This window comes from Megalobrama amblycephala, linkage group LG6 (assembly GCF_018812025.1).
Source record: "Megalobrama amblycephala isolate DHTTF-2021 linkage group LG6, ASM1881202v1, whole genome shotgun sequence".
Taxonomy (NCBI): Eukaryota; Metazoa; Chordata; class Actinopteri; order Cypriniformes; family Xenocyprididae; genus Megalobrama; species Megalobrama amblycephala.
The window spans coordinates 39,347,540-39,361,564 of NC_063049.1; the positions used below are offsets into that span (position 1 = coordinate 39,347,540).

Here is a 14,025-nt window from a genome sequence, read left to right on the forward strand (position 1 = left end):
TATTTTCCAAGGAGAATTTTTGAAGGTTTACCATAGAGCTCTTTCTCATATAAACTCCAAAATGAACAAAATTTTTTAAAAAGCAGACCGTACAACTTCTGCACTATATTCCGATTGTTATGAAGTTATATGATAACTTTATGTGAGAAATTTAAAGTTGCGATGAAACAGAAGTAGTGACAAATCTTTTCTTCCATAATTTTAACGTACATCCGAGTGTAATGGATTATTGAAAACGGGAAAAAAAGTAGGGCGGAGACTTAGTTCTATGCGTCAGTTGCCCATTGGATGTTGAAATGTGGGCGTGGCATTCAAAAGTGTAGGCAGATGAACGCAAGCTTGCAGGGGCGGGGTTTAAGCGGACTAAATGATTGGAGAAGTCCTGCATGCATCATTAGAGAGAAGTTTGACGAGATATTAATTAAAAATTGAGGTCAAAATATTTTTTAAAAAATGAAACATGCACATATTAATTGTTTACAATAAGATCTATAACATGCATTTAGAAAATAGATTGAGTGAGTTTTCATTTCATGATGACTTCAAGTAGTTATTCACTGATGGTGCATCAGAAAAAACTATTTTTATTGATTTGCGTGAACTATTCCCTTAATAGAGCTAAAATACAACTAGTCAAAAAATAATTGCCACAATCAATCAACTATTCTTTTCCATCAGAAAGCAAACTAAAAACTCAACGTTATATTTGACAAATGGTTTGTTAAGCAAATTTGAATGCACGTGTTTTTTCCTGATGATATGTGATTTGTATATTCAGGGCTAATCGAGACTTTAGCCTAAAGTCTCCAAAGTCTCTTTCATAAGCCATGGGGACGCACAGGCATGAATAAGCCATAGAATCATAGACAATCCATTAAACAAAGAATCCTTATGCCTGACAGCTTGTTACTACAGGCTAGAGTTACTCAGTCAGCGGCTGTTTCTGTGCTCATAAATCAACAGTGATCAACAACATTCAGTCTCTACAGCAACCATGAGAGGCAGACACATGGGGTAACAGAAGCCTGTTTAACAGTACAGCTCCTGACTCACATACAGAGAGATACGTGATTTGGAAACAGAAAGAAATAAACTAAATAATAATAAATTAGCTACAGCTGTTATTGTCAAGCCCAGCCTTTTCTGCCAAGTCCAGAAAAATAACAGTCATGGCAGCCAAAACAAATTAACAAGGAACACATCAGCAAAGGAGCTTAAATATTATTAAGAATTAATTAATGGTAGGCCAATGCTAATGCAAGCATTGCTACTATTGCTCAGGGTTATGTTTGAACGACACTTGAACAAATGCCTTACTTTGGTGCATAACCCATCCAATAGTAGCTACATTTACATGCAACCAAATAATCAGTTTATAATGGTATTGATGGCTCATTCGGACTGAAAAGGCATTCATTTAAACATCGCAATCGATAATAAATATTAATAAAAAATAATAATAATAAAAATTTGATCGAAATTTGATTGAAAGGGGTGGTGTAGACCTGAAATAATCAGATCAACAAGAAGAAGAAAAAAACATGTTGTGAATCCAACTATTTTCTTATTGTGTTTATATTTTTAAATTTTACAAGCAACCATCACAAAATACAAAAATCGAACAAATCCTTCTCGAAAAGTATTTCTAAAGAGACCCACAGACATAGATTCAGATTTTGCCAACATTCCAAAGTTGTTATGGGGGAGTTACTGAAAGTTAATGAAAACAGGAGTGTAAAAAAAAAACCTTAATTAATTTGTTTTAAAGGGTTAGTTCACCAGATAAGGGGTTCATTCTCATGTGTTGCGCAGCACGTTTGAGCTTCCGGAAGAGGTTTGATCTTGTGCATCATTCAGGTTCTGCATATGTTCACTGATCAATGTTTATATGTGAATAAAAGCCTAAATTCAGTCTGTTCATCATATAAAGTAATCATGTCTCTTCAGAAAATTTGGTCTAAACCACTCAATTCATATGGATTACTTTTATGATCTCTTTATGAACTTTTAGAAGCGTCAAAGTTTCAATCATAGCCGTCTATGAAGGGACATAAATCTCTCAGATATCATCAAAAAGATCTTCATTTTTGTTCCGAAGATGAACGAAAGTCTTATGGGTTTGGAATGATATGAGGGTGAGTAGCCTAATTAATGACAGAATTTTCATTTTTGGGTGAACTAGCCCTTTAAGGCTTAACCCCACCTTTAAAAAGTCACAAAAAGTAGTTATTATATTTATGTACAAGTAGCCTACATAAGACTGAATGGTTTCCAAACATAATTTTAGTAGGCTAACCACAAAAAATAACGCGATGCAATAAATAAACGCGGGTTCACCACTAGGCCGCTCGAGCGGTTTAAGTTACAATCGAGATTATTTATCGTTTTATTGTAGACTCACATATCAAAAATTAAATGACAAAAAAGCTACTGGGTGTTTATTTTAAACGTATTTCATATATGCCATTTGACGGTCGCGAAAAGACAACTGCACGAGAGAAACTAGTAACCGCGCCGAAAATTCACAGAAAAATCTGGATAAATCTCACACTGGTTGTTTTGTTCTAACAATAAACGTAGAAAGCAAATGCTGTTATTTTGTCTAGCCTAGAACTATGGTCATTTCAACTTAAGAAACATGGCAGTAGTGGCAGTCATAACAAACATTTATCCAAAACAGCACATGAAACAGCCAGCTGTCTAAATATCGACTCTTCATCTGACTTTGACTAGCTTTTGACGTGATGTCATTTCGGAGTAACATGACAGCAAATAGGACCCAGCAGAGCTCTCCGGCGAACCTCACCTGTCCCCAAACGCACTTTTACTTTTCCACCTGAAGTCGCCTGCAGAATCCCGACATCTGTCAGGTCTTAAAGATAACGGTATGTTTTGTGCATTGCTCTGCAGTTTGTTGCTCCTGCACGGCTCGGTCGGGGAGATCGTGTTCCGCTGCCCGAGCTGCACCGCGGAGCGCCAGGCGGCGTGTCCCAAGCTCACCACTTCTTGCGAGATTGTCAGAGAACCGGGTTGCGGTTGCTGTCCGGTTTGCGCACGGCAGAAGGGCGAGCAGTGCGGCGTCTACACGCCGAGATGCGGGAGCGGTTTGAGGTGTTACCCGAGTGCGAATTCAGAGTTACCACTGCAACAGCTGATACAGGGACTAGGACAATGCGACAACAAAGTGGACCTGGAGCCCACCATGACCAACCAGGAGTCAGGACACAGTGGTGAGTCTCAAGACTTGTTTGTGAACATGTAATGATGCACAGCCGCTGCCCAAATGCATGCATCTAAGTATACCACACGGATGATGTTGCACTTTGATGTCTCCTCTCCTCTCCATGTGTCAGGACTTGGGTAATAAACACTGAGTTAAATATCAGTGCAGGGTCTTTGTTCTGGCACCCTTTTCTCCACCATCTTGTTTGATTGTTTATACAGCCCCTTTGTTAGATCACCAACTTCTGTCTGAACTGCTTCTGGTGCTTCTGCTCATACATGCTTGATTTTGTTAATATCAGGGTTCTCACAGTCATGGAAAACATGATAATGTCAGATAGTGTTAAAATTGGGATTTCTTTGGGAAAGTCATGGGAATTAATGCAATTTTAAAAAGGCATGGACATTTCTGGAGTTAATATAGGAATATTTTAAATATTAATATTTAAAAAAAAATATTGTTCAAATATTTCATCTTCTAGAATTCGATATAGTGCCCTTTAACATAAGCGTTTAAAGCATAGGCCTAAATTAATAAAAAAAAAAAAAAAAAAAAAAAATATATATATATATATATATATATATATATATATATATATATATATATATATATATATATATATATATATAAAATCCTTCTAAAGCACTATTTATGTATTTATCAGAGATTTTATATATATATGTCATGTAGTTGATGCAACAAGTTGCTCCACTTTTGCACAAAGTTCAGTCACTGGGTTCAGTTCCTTTGTTGCTGCCGATGGTAATGTGGCTTTATCCGGTAATAAATGACTGGACAAATTCTTCTAGTCATGTTAAGCTTATCTGGTAGTCGCAAACATGGAAAAAACATGGAAATTCATTGTGAAAATTTGTTGGAGCTCTGTTATATTTATTTGGATTAAATGGTTTATACAATGCTTTATCCATGCTTTTATCGTTTTGGTCCTTAGTAGCCTTAGACTTTTGAAATGAGCTTATTTTGTACCTGCGTTAGAATAAATTGGAGATCTATAACATTGTGGCCATGTTTTTGAAACCAAGGCTTCTGGGTGCAAGGATGACCAGTGTTGAAATTCAGTTGACCATGGGTCCAATGATCCTCTCAGTAAGCAAACAAGCAAACAAATCACCTTTTAAACTGTTGACAATTTTATGTTATTGCCATTCTTTCTTGTTTTATTCGTATCAGCCTCTCTCTCTCTCTCTCTCTCTCTCTCTCTCTCTCTCTGTTTTAACCAGTGGTCCCCAGAGAAGCAATTATTTTTTTTAAGTATTTTTCCCAGGGTTTTAAGTGACCTACAATTTACAAATGGATCACTAAACACATTCAGTTAGCCAGAAAACAGACATTTCATCCCTCCTTTTTTACAAGGTTGTACGAGGAAAAAGAGAAATGACTAAGTGTGTCTTTGAAACTTTCTCAGGGACAACTAGAAACATATTCCTAATGTATCATGCAAAATGCTGCCTTTTGCCTTGATAATATCATTTGATCTCATGTGGGTATCATCAGAGGTCATGTCCTTTGCTCTAGAGGCCAGGATGAGCAGTTCCAACCCTTTGCATACAACTGAATTATGTGACCTAGATTTCTAATAAAGAATTTTCAAATTACTGATGTCTAAACTGTGCCAAATGCCTCTGCTTTGAAACAAGTTGGCATCCTTTATACTGTTGTGCTATTTTCCAAGAAATCAAGGGTGAAATAATGTTGCCTGGGCCAAATTGGACTTTTGCAAGCACCATTGTGAATCTGCCCTGCTATGCTGTCTGAGCAGTATCTGAATGGTGTATTTTGGGATACCAATAAACACTAAGCAACAGGGTTGCCCAGCATCGGCAATTAATCTGCTTGTTTCCAACCCTTTCCAATGCAGGTTTCTAATAAAGAGAAAATACTGCCAGTATTACTGCCTCTATTATTATCTTTGGGCCTGTTTACACCTGGTCGCTCATGTGTTTTCACTGATCTGATCGTGAAAATACCAGGTGTAAATGCCCTCTGAAGCGTATCGAGACGGATTTAAATCTGATCACTCAAACTACTTCAGGAGGTGGTTTGAGATGCATTCCAGGCGAAACTTGTCAAGTGTAAATACATCTGGTTGTTGAAGACACATTTGTAAAATTTAACTCTTCCCAAAATGGTAAAAAAATAAATGTGTGTTATATGGCTACCGACTCCGGTAGCCATATGACGGATGAGTAGCTGAGTAGCCGACGCGACCAAACTGCCGCAAATGAAACTGACAGTTCGGCATCACATCCAGAAGCTCAACACAAAATCATCTTCAATAAAAGTATAGTGAGACTAAATGATCTTACTAGTGCTGATGCCACTCTCTCTCCTATTGCTGATGATAAATAAAATGCAGCTCATATCTGTTGCTTTTGCTGACGTGACCCTAACTCCGTTAAATTTTCATATAGCGCTGGAACTGAAGATCAGATTTATATTTGTTTTCTGGAGACTCATTTATGTATGGTGGCTGAGTGTAAATGTTTTAACAAATCTCAATGGATCAGTTTTAACAAATCAAAATACTATCAGTAAAAATGCATTAGGCCCTTTGTTCTGTACAGTATCTATTTTCCAATAGTTCTGAAGCCATACTTTAGCTTTGTGTGAGGCGAAGAACTTTTCTTCGTCCAGAGCAGTCAAATTTAATTAGCACTTGTGTTAAATTCAAAAAGTTTTTTTTCTGAATATTAATGGCTTTTTTTGTCTATTTTTCTCCAAAAAAAAAAAAAAAAAAAAAAAAAAACCCGATGTATGGCTTTTGAAGACTTTAAACATAGATACTGCAAGTCACACATTTTTAAATGCTACTTTTATGTTTATGTTGTTGTATTGTTGTAGTATAAATCACTATCTACTGTCACTGTATGGAAATCAAAAGCTCAGACATTCTGCATTTGATCTCCTTAATGTTTTCTTGAAGAAAGTACCTAATAGTTGGAATTGGATAAACAAAATTGTGACAACATTTTTGGTGAACAAACCGTTTAATTAAACCCTAATTGGCAGATCACGGAGTGAGGTGTGTGGTCAGTATCATGCATTTTTCTCACTGTTTTGTGACAAGAATTCAGAATCAGCATCAAACCAGTTTAGCTACGTTCACACTGTCAGTCCAAATTCGATTAATTGTGTATCCAATTGGAATCTGATTTAAAATGACTGATGTTCACATTGTATATTGCAACTGTTCAGATCCGATTTGTGTTTTCATGCCACTCTTTTGTTTTCCGAAATATCTTTTTTGGTTTCTATGGCAATGACATTGTGTTGGTAGGCATACGCCAAAAACAACAACAAAAAACATAACATGGAGGGGTTTGCAATACAGATGATGTCTTGTTTACAATATGAAAATGTGTAGCAGCCGCGCTGGACTACTATGAGGAAGCGTCAGAAACTGGTATGAGCGGCTTTATTCTTCTCTGCCGGTTTCAAAACATGAATGGTATTTTCATTTTCTGCTCGTCCGGCACCTTGCAACACCACATTCTGCAGCGACTTTCTGCGTGTTTCCTATAACATGTGACATTTACGTTTTACACGGCGTGAGAAATCACATAAACCACACAAAATCCAATTAGAGCAGAGGATTTGAATAGGATTTCAAACCATATATGAATGTAGCTCAAAACGTGATTTTTTTTTTTTCATGTGATTTTTTTTGACCGTTCACACTTGCTAAATCTGATCGGATTTCAGTCAGATATGGAGAGAAATCAGATTTGGACTGACAGTCTGAACGTAGCCTTATAGTCCTGTGAGTGAGAATGATTACTGAAAGTCATGTGGAAATCTTGTTAGCAAAGGCCAGACCCATTCTGGTCTAGTACTTCTGTTTCTGCTTAAAAGAAAACACAAATGAATGCTGATCTAATGAATGACGAGTATGTCGCTATTAAGGTTAATTAGTGCAGTGAACTCTGAATGAATGTTGCAATTATGAAAACTAAGTACATGGTGTACATGCAGGACCTCTGATCCTCATCTTTGTGTTCGCAACATGCCGAGAGGTATTCACTTTGTGTTGTGCACTCATTGGTGTAGCTTTAACTAAATGTGGTGATTTGGCACAATGTATTTCAAATGAAAGCTCATTCAGCACTGATGCTGTCGATTTATGTGTGGCCTCAACTGTGAGCATATTGCACCACCTGTAGTTAGCGTTGTTCATATGTCGAGCTGCTGCCTCAGACATGATCTAGCATGCTGTAGGACCTGATGAGAGAAACATCTTCAGTAATGACACTTAAGCAGTGCACAGATGCTGACTTGCATAATGCTCCATTGGCTTTAATTTTGGACCTACTACAAGAAGTCTTGAATGTGTTTTGTCCATATCCAGGGTTTTGAAAGGAACTATTTTGCAATGTGCGTGAATGACCATTATTAATCTAATATGTTCCTAGTACACATTTGAGGACCTCTGCTATCGTTGTGACCTCTTATGCAAAAATGGAAATTTTGTCATTCGTTGTTCCAACACAAGTGCTGCTCTTTTTGCATACAACGACAGTATATGCATACAGAAAAGCACCATAAATGTATCACACAACTTCTTCGAAAGTCATATGTTAGTTTGTGAAGAACAGACTGAAATTTACTCTGTTTTTCAATAATCCTCCCCTTAACCAGAGTTCACATGTTTTAGTCCAGCTTTTGTTCAATTACAAAATGGCGTAATTATGTATGTCACACCAGATTTGATGAAAAGCGCCAATGGTTCTTGCTTGTCATGTGCCCTTTTACGACAGGTTTGAAAACATTCAACTGCACATGAGATTTTAAAGCTATAGCAGAGGGGAAATTTATTAATATTGCTTCAAATGACTATGAATATAATGCAAATTATATATGTGAACTTTGGTTTGATCAGTGAATGTCTTAAATTTTAGTCTGTGCTTCACAAAAAACTATCGAATGACTTCAGAAGACTTGAAATATTGTGCATGAGTTGTATAGACTACATTTATGATTTTGGGGCTTGGCAATAAAAAATTTTTGGGTCTTGGCAATAAAAATCACCATTCTCTGGCATTAAAAACCGCATAAACATTCAGCCTAACATCATCTTTGGTGCATCATGGAGGTTTGGTAAAACATGAGGTTGAGTAAATAATTATTATTATTATTATTATTTTTTTTAATTCTGTTAAAAGCTTTAATGGCTGGTTTGCTCCAAGACAATGTTATTTTAATATTATTTCTATGCTATTATAATATTAATATTTTGACTTGTTTTAAATATATTTTCAGTTTTCATTTTAATTTAGTATTTTTATATTTGTATTTGACATTATTTTTAATAATAGTGGGCTTAAGTTAATGTACTTTAAGTTGCTTCTAATAAAATGACACAAAACTTGGAAACATAATCTGATGTATCCAGAATTACATTGATCAATATAATTTAAAATAAAATGGACTCTGGGATTGCAAAGACAGCCATAGGTCATTAGATGAAGGCAAGTAGAGAGATGCGCATGTAAACTTTTGCACAAATTCCCTCCAGAAAAACCAGCCTCCTCACCACCATACTACAAATATATCTCAAGTTTATTCAAGCTAGCGGTTTTATATCTCATGTTTGTTTTTCAGTCTTTTCCTCTTACTCCTTGTATGGCGTGTACCGTGATTGCCCTCGGAACCCTCCGGGGTCTGATGTGCAGAGACACGCTCTCTTCAACACCTTTCCAGTGCCTTGGGTGGCGGCGGCTTGTCGAGACCTGTGACACCAGAAAGGCTCCTAGTAGGCGCCATGACTTTACTTTTACCCCGGGGCATCTGGAGTGTCATGGGTGTCAAACAAGCAATTGAAATAACAACAAAAAAAAAGGGCCCTTTTTCCCTCAGGCCATCCCAGACAACCCTCCACAGACTGAGGAGACTATGGAGCGTCAGCAAAATACACAGTCTGACACATCCAGCTATCTTTCACTACGCGCTATAAAGCTGGCTGCCTGCCTGCCGACTTATACAGTTGAAAATGTCAGTATCGACTGCAATGGGTATATTCACTCTGAAATTAATGCAAAGAATACAAGTCTAGTAGCAGTGAGGCTTATTAATACAACTTGGCAAACAGTTGTGTTCCTGACAAAAAAATATGATTTATAAACCATCCATACCGGCGTGATGAATACGATCCTCAACTGGATGGAACTGAAATAAATACTTTGATTGCTGCGATCCTATCAGGCTTATGATAGCAACCTGATTCGTAACAAAGCACTGTTCGCCAGAGGAGAACTGGCCCCCCGACTAAGCCTGGTTTCTCCCAAGGTTTTTTTTCTCCATTTTAACACCTATTTGCCACTTGTTTGCCACCTGATGTCACCTGTTGGAGTTTGGGTTCCTTGCCGCTGTCGCCTTTGGCTTGCTTAGTTGGGGACACTTGACATTTGACTTGACATTTGATATTACGTGATTATGAGCTTATCGCGTTCAAGTTCCGACATGAGAGGGCGTTCAAGTGCAATTTTTTAGGAAATTTTAAGGAAATTTTTCAATCAAGTTTTTTGAGTCCCCGATCGGAGTCATTGAATATTGAGTATCTGCTGATACGGAGCATAGAACGCTAGACACGCTAGAACAGACCTCATTGGTTCTCACACATCACAGACACACATTTGAGCTTCTTCTTTTCCTTTTATGGTGATTGGCAAACCCACTTGAAGGTGCATACCGCCACCTACTGCACGACACCTGCATGACAGCCGACTTAAAATAAAGGATCGGGCCTAGGCAAGTCTGGGTATCTGCAGGATGGAGTAGGTAGGGGCGTGGAGAAGGGTCCTTATCATTGGCCACGAAAGCTGTCTTGTCAGGGTTTGGGGTAGGGTTAGGGGTTAATTTCTGTTGTAGCAATTCACTTTCATCACGCCTCCTTTCCGTACGCCCATTACTCTGTCCCGCAGCTATCCTTGTTTTGGCTTAGGATAACCGATACCTATACATTAAAAAAAAAAAAGTGTAACATTTTATTTTACAGTGTCCTTGTTACACATAGTTACTTGTTATACCTTGTTACTTGTAGTTACTATAGTAATAACTATAAATTGTGCAGAATTACATGCAACTAACCCCAAACCACACCCTAACCCTAACTCTACAGTAAGTACATGTAGCTAATTATTATTACACAGTACTTAAATATATAACTACACTGTAACACGGACACCTTCAAATAAAGTGTAACAAAAAAAAGTCTTGCTTTGCAGTGTCAAAGCAAGCATTTCTAGAGTTTTTAATACATTATTTCTGTAAACTAATGACAGCTTACTTAGCAAAACATCTTCCTGAAACCCACGCTTAGCATTGTGCCAAGTGTGTTATCACTGAGTTTTATAAGTTTGTTGCTCAAGCTCAGGCAGTTCTTGACACTCAGGAGGCTGTAGTTGCTATGGTGCCAAGTGAAGATCAACACTACTTCACAAAATGAATCCAAGGCATTTCCTGAGGAAAACTTTGACTTCAAGCTGTTTCCTCAAAGTTTCAAATTTTAATGCTGAAACTAGGTCACTAGTATTTGTCAAATTATAACTGATTTTCAAATTGCTTGCTGTTGAGGAATACTAGAGCCTTAAAGGGATATATCACACAAAAATGCTCTTCAAAATGTATAAAAAATGGATACAGGAAAAATGGAAAGGATACAGGTTTGGAATGACATGAAGATGAGTAAATTATGACAAAATTTTCATTGTTTTTGGGGTGTGAACCGTTATCGTCTCTGTGTAAACTGCAAAAAAAACGGTGATGTCATGCGCATGCGTATTACGTGTTCAGTCTATGGGCGCGTAGTGTTTCTTTACAAAATGACATCGCCAACTACTGGCCTGACATAGTACAGCGTTTTTAATCAGTGTTTTCATGGATCTGTGTGAACTGGGATAATTTGAACAACTTTGTCGTCTGTACTTGGAAAAAAGCAAAGTATATAGTATATAGACAATATCGATTCTCGTAGACAGCGATTCGATATTTTCCGATACCTCAAAAAGTTCTATGATACGATTAGATTCGATCAATATTTCGATATTTTGAGCCTATTTTACACAACCAGTTAAATTTTTATTAACTCACAACTGCAACCAAAATATATAACAAACATTTATTTCAAAATTTCACATCCTGAACCCTGATTAGGACATCCACAAATAAAAAAATTCACACAGTAATCTAATGACAGCTTATGACATGACAACAGTGAAGAAAGTATTTTAGTTCTGTGCTAAAATGTGTAATGTCAAAAAACTGATAAGCAAGGAATACACACACACACACACACACACACACACACACACACACACACACACACACACACACACACACACACAATTAAAATACATTTCTTTTAAATGTATAGTGCATGTTTTTAATGAAGCAACAGCATATTATAGGTAGGACAAAACAAGACAGGCTATTAATATTCTTTCATTGTGCAAATGTATTATAAAGGCTCTAATAGAGAGCGGCACAAAGCACTTGCGCGCATCCCGTGTGCAGAATGATGCGCTTGAAGCAACACAGAGTCACAGCGCGCGGCGCTCCTATGCGGCAGTTTATTGACCATATTCTTTCAGTGACAGTTCCATCTACTGTCCCGAGTGTCTTTCTCAAGTTCTGAAAGGTAGTTTAAATGAGAATGCACGCGTTGGCGATAATGCATAGACTGATATTGTGTGAAAATGTGGAGACTGTTAAAACAAAGGTGCCTCTATAATTAGCCCACAGGTATCGATTTTTTTTACGCATTGCATCGATGCATCAGATCGTTAGACATTAGATCGATGTATCGATCTATATTGATGTATTGTTATACCCCTAATATCTACTAGGGCTGCACGATTTATCACGATTAAATCGCACGCGATTTGGCAAAGGCTATGATTATTTAATGCGCAGCTTGTCAGAGCTGTACGGCTCTGTGATCAGTAGGAAATGCTTCTCCATCTGAAAGCCAGAGGGAACTCTTGTGCAGAAACTCTAAATAAATATGCCCTGCCACAGAAGATAACAGGTGTCATATCGCTGTAGCTGAATAAACAGAAGATTGAAAGGATTTGATTGGTTAAACATGACTAATAAACATACGACTGCCTTATTCCACATCATCTCACAGAAGGACGCTCAACTGTCGTTTTGAAGTGAGTTTGGAGTAAAAACATGTTATTAAATGTTGTCTTTTGTTGGACAAGATGTTAATAAATGCTTCTCATGTCTGGAAAGATGTTTGACGTGTGTTGCTTTTTTAAATGTACATTATAAGCGATTTAGACTCGCAGTGCTTCCAGATGGATTAGCATTTGGAGCCATACTTCATTGACAAGCTGTGCATAAAAAAAATAATCGCAGCCTTTGCGATTTCATAATCGCACTAAGAATCGCGTTTAAGCGATAATCGTGTTTGTTCAATGTTATTTTTCGTATCCTGCGATAAATTGTGCAGTCCTAATATCTACAGTATACAGCACTTTTCAATTTGATGTTTATTTAAAATAGGGCTGCACGATATATCGCATGAGATTGTCACGCGCATTTCGCCAGTAAAGCCGGTTCCCTGATTACCGCTAAATCGCCATCACCTGCTTTCAAATGGAGCGGCATTTGAAAGCAGGTGATGGTGATTTAGTGGTAATCAGGGAACCGGCTTTACTGACGAAATGCGCGTGACAATCTCATGCGATATATCGTGCAGCCCTAATTTAAAATATTATGGTATATTTCAGTGACTCAGTTAATGAGTGCAAGGACAGTGTATTCATGTGTAACTCTTTTAAATATCTGCATGACTCGTGAGAAACCTGTAGCAGTGCTTTATTTAATGGCATCTCATACTAAGTTATTTTTGCTTGTTGAAATCTGTGTTTATTATATAGAAATTATCAGCAGAAGCATACACGCTCAAACGAAGACTCGAGGACGAATCTCATTCGTCTGCAGAGAACATTTCCTTTGTGCACAGTGGCTGCTGAATCATCGAGGCTCCCTCAGTAGGCCTCTGATTTATGACTGTACAACATCGCTGTTTAGTCTTTGCATATGCAATTACAGAAAAGATAAAAGAGAGAGAGGGAGAGTTGAAGAGAAAGACAGAGAAATGTGCTGGCACGATCCACCGTATATTGAGAAGAGGCTCAGGGCGGCTAGTTTAGGTTGAATGAAATCTTAAACGCTTTTTCATCAAATGGGGGGAGTAAAAAAACGGGAAGTGCTCCCAGAGGATGGTGACAAATTACTTCTCAGAACGATTTTCTTAAGTGGAATCAGAGAGAGTGCGAAATACTAAGACACCGAACAGATGTTTCAATGATGTAGAGGACACATAGAGGACATCAGTGGAAGTTCCTGTTGGACAGAACAGTAGAAGATGTGGTAAAGCATTGGGGAAAGAAGTCAACTAGCTCATGCAGCTGTTTTCACACTTGTTTGAACCCGAGTTCTCTTCCAATGTTATTTTAGTATTGTTTGTATAATTTATTCATATTTTGAATGATCTTTTATATTTATATTACCAGTTTTCAGTTTAACTTAATTATTTCCAGTTTAGTACTTAGTTTCAGTTAGACTCCAAGGCAAAAATGTTTCAACATTTTTGTTTAATACAATTTTTTCATCTAATATTTATATTTTGTTTAATTTAAATGCTGCTTTAGTTCAGTTAACAAAAAAAATTTTTTTTTTTTAATAGTTTTAGTTAAAGGGTTAGTTCACCCAAAAATGAAATTTCTGTCATTAATTACTCACCCTTATGTCGTTCCACACCCGTAAGACCTTCG

The 14,025-nt window shown here is 37.3% G+C and overlaps 1 protein-coding gene across 1 annotated transcript in view; it reads left to right on the forward strand.

Moving 5' to 3' along the window:
• The first annotated feature begins 2,677 nt into the window (after window positions 1-2,677).
• igfbp2b (insulin-like growth factor binding protein 2b) overlaps window positions 2,678-14,025 on the forward strand; it is a 37,431-nt gene continuing 26,083 nt past the window's right edge. Inside the window, exon 1 of the mRNA XM_048194576.1 lies at window positions 2,678-3,230. Within this exon, the coding sequence (XP_048050533.1) occupies window positions 2,888-3,230 (343 nt within the window). The 5' untranslated portion in view covers window positions 2,678-2,887. The remainder of the gene's footprint in view (window positions 3,231-14,025) is intronic.